Below are 2,835 nucleotides of genomic sequence, written 5' to 3'. Positions count from 1 at the left end.
TTTTAGGTAGGTGTGGCTGACTCTTAACTTTTATAAAGAATATCTCTTTGGATTTGAGACTTTAGTCTTTGCAACTTTACAGATCTTCTTTATGCACCAAGAGCTTGTAACACTCCAAAGAGAAAGGAAAAATTGAAATCGCATCATATGACCCCTTTAAAGTTATTATTACCTCCAATTTGTCGATTTTTCTGTAAATCTCTCTCATCTCTTCAGATTTTCTTTGTATCTGTGGTAGGTTCTCATTGACCACCTGTGAGGTGTCATTTCGAATCTATTTAAAAAAAATAAAAAAAACTGTTAACAATGTCTTTGCAGGTTTGTCAGTTCAATGCCTTTGGTCACAGTGGTTATTAAAGCAGGGGTTTAAGGGGGTAACAGCAGGCTTCTAGGGGGTCTGAAGAAAATTTGAGGGAAAGTAGTTATTTATGGCAGTCACACTGCTGTGGAAGAAACTTTATAGTCGAATCAAATTTGAATTGTATTTATTTTTGTTTGTTTATATATCTGCCATTATTCTACTAATGGATTTGGATACTTCATTCAAAGGCTAGTATTTTCTAGAATCCAGATTATATTTTAAGCATTTGCTTTAGTTCAGTACAGTAACAATATACAGTACAAGCAAAGATGTAATAATCTTGTACCATACTGATATAAAACTACAAAGAGAAAGAAAATATATTCCAATCGTTGCTATTAACAACATGAAATGCATTACATTTTACATCTCATTTTCCTAAACTGGGCTTCGTGAAGGAACTGCAGACTTTGGGAGTTTAATAAAAAGAAGAATTAGGGAGAATCAATAAATAATTAATAATGTATTGCTATTGTGTGAATAATATGTAATCACATAATAAATAAAAAAGTAACTGTAGTCTCATTACGAGTATTTTAAAATGTAATATAATCTAATTAGCCTATGAGCATTACATTTTTGTAATCTGGATTACGTAATCAGTTGCTACCCAGAACTTTGCTGCCTATATATTTTAAGGCAGGGGATCTTGACTCTTAAATTATTTTAGTATTTTTTTATATACTACTATAGTATTTATTAACATTTTAAACTAGCTTTTATTTTCATATTTCCTGTTCATTTGAGTTTTTTTTATTTTGCAATGTGCTTTTTTTCTAAATAGACTTTTTTCTACTCGGTTGTAATTTTTCTTTATTTAGTTTTATTAAGCGCATTGCTTCAACTTAAACCTATTTTATTTCAGCTAGCAACATTTACACCTGATTTAATTTCAACTGATGAAAAATGATTTAAAAAAATGTTTTAGTTTTAGTTAACAAAATTGCTTAGTGGTTACATGCTGAATTGAAACATTTGCATGTCGTAAGTGTGGCTTTGCACTGAGTACTGTCTTCAGTAATTAGTTAAAACAACTTCAGAGAACGGCAGAAAACTATTGATCTTACCATATCAAGCATACCAACAAACTCATCGACTCTTGTCAGCATTTCCTCCAGGCTTTTCTCCAAGCACAGGACCTGCAGAGCAAATGCATGACAAACATCAAGAAAACACATGATATAATGCGATTTAAACATTTAGAAGGACAAACAGCTGGTTCACATACTACTATACGTGAAGTAGACCATAAAGAATTCAAAAAACGTGTGTCAGGAATTTAACTGAATTCAGTCAGCAGCACAAAGAACAAGTCAGTCTTTCTTTATACCATTTCACACTTATCGAATTAGGCCTGATACAGTAACTACACTGTGCTCTGTGCTCCAACAAGACGAGTATACAGGTGCGTGGAAGAGACTTTTAGTTGGTCATCAAAAAGTTCTCTCATTCTGACGGCACCCATTCACTGCAGAAAATCCACTGATGAGCAAGAGATGTAATGTACATTTCTTCAAATCTCCTGTATTCTCCATCAGTGAAGGACATCTAGAGGCCTGCAGATGTCCTGTTCCCCTGAGTTTCTTTGTGATATGACCTGTTTTTGAGTGAGTTTTGTTAGAAAACCACTCCCAAGCAAAGTAACAGTGGTTTTAAATGGCTTAATATTGTTCTCCATTCAATTCTTTAAAAAACCCGGGCTTATGTTCTTCAACAGAGCAGAAGTGCTAAAATCCCGTGAATTGAAACAACTGACTTCAATTATCTCTTCATATGAACGGACAATGTTCAGGTTCACATACTTTCTCAAACAAACATGGTTTAAAAACGGAGATGTGGTATTATTTGCTTAACCCGATTCTCTTTATCTACATACAGGACTTTGATCAGGACTGTACTTCTACAATAAGCATTATAAAGTGTTATGTGAGGAATCTGATATTGTACTCACTATATACTGAAAGCCAACATTTCTAACGCACTTTAAATAAATATGGCTTATCCAAAGCTACTTACATGGCATTCAAGATATATAATTAATCAGTTTCTAATTAACATAGACAAGCAGAATGATACAAATACTGAAACACTACCAACTCACTGTATGTTTACATTTTCAGACATGCTGATGCTTCAAGAAACCTACCTGCAAAGCTACAGTACTGTTAAAAGTTTTAGGCACTTGTGTAAAAATGCTGTAAAATGAGGATGCTGTCAAAAATAATGTCAAATAGATTTTCTTTATCAATTAACTTATATTAACTCAATTAAATCAACATTTGTTGTGACCACACTTTGTGTTTAATGTAGCTTTTGCCCTCTGTGCACTTGCGGATAGTTTTTTAGGTAGCTTTGCAGGCAGGTAATAACTTTCTTAAAACAATTTTGTAGCTGGTGAAAATACTAGCGTTCTAATAATTTTGGCCACCACTATATATATATATACAGTGGTGTGAAAAAGTGTTGGCCCCCTT

The 2,835-nt window shown here is 33.2% G+C and overlaps 1 protein-coding gene across 1 annotated transcript in view; it reads right to left on the bottom strand.

Moving 5' to 3' along the window:
* LOC107598233 (biogenesis of lysosome-related organelles complex 1 subunit 4-like) overlaps window positions 1-2,835 on the bottom strand; it is a 6,950-nt gene that overhangs the window by 2,075 nt on the left and 2,040 nt on the right. The window contains exons 2-3 of the mRNA XM_016289511.1: window positions 1,429-1,505; window positions 173-274 (exon numbers count right to left, since the gene is read on the bottom strand). Coding sequence (XP_016144997.1) covers window positions 173-274; window positions 1,429-1,505 — 179 coding nt within the window. The remainder of the gene's footprint in view (window positions 1-172; window positions 275-1,428; window positions 1,506-2,835) is intronic.

The sequence above is a fragment of the Sinocyclocheilus grahami genome, unplaced genomic scaffold (genome assembly GCF_001515645.1).
Source record: "Sinocyclocheilus grahami isolate Dianchi unplaced genomic scaffold, SAMN03320097.WGS_v1.1 scaffold248.1, whole genome shotgun sequence".
In the NCBI taxonomy this organism is placed as follows: Eukaryota; Metazoa; Chordata; class Actinopteri; order Cypriniformes; family Cyprinidae; genus Sinocyclocheilus; species Sinocyclocheilus grahami.
Note: the sequence above shows the minus strand (reverse complement) of the source record. Positions and strands in the feature narration are given on the sequence as shown.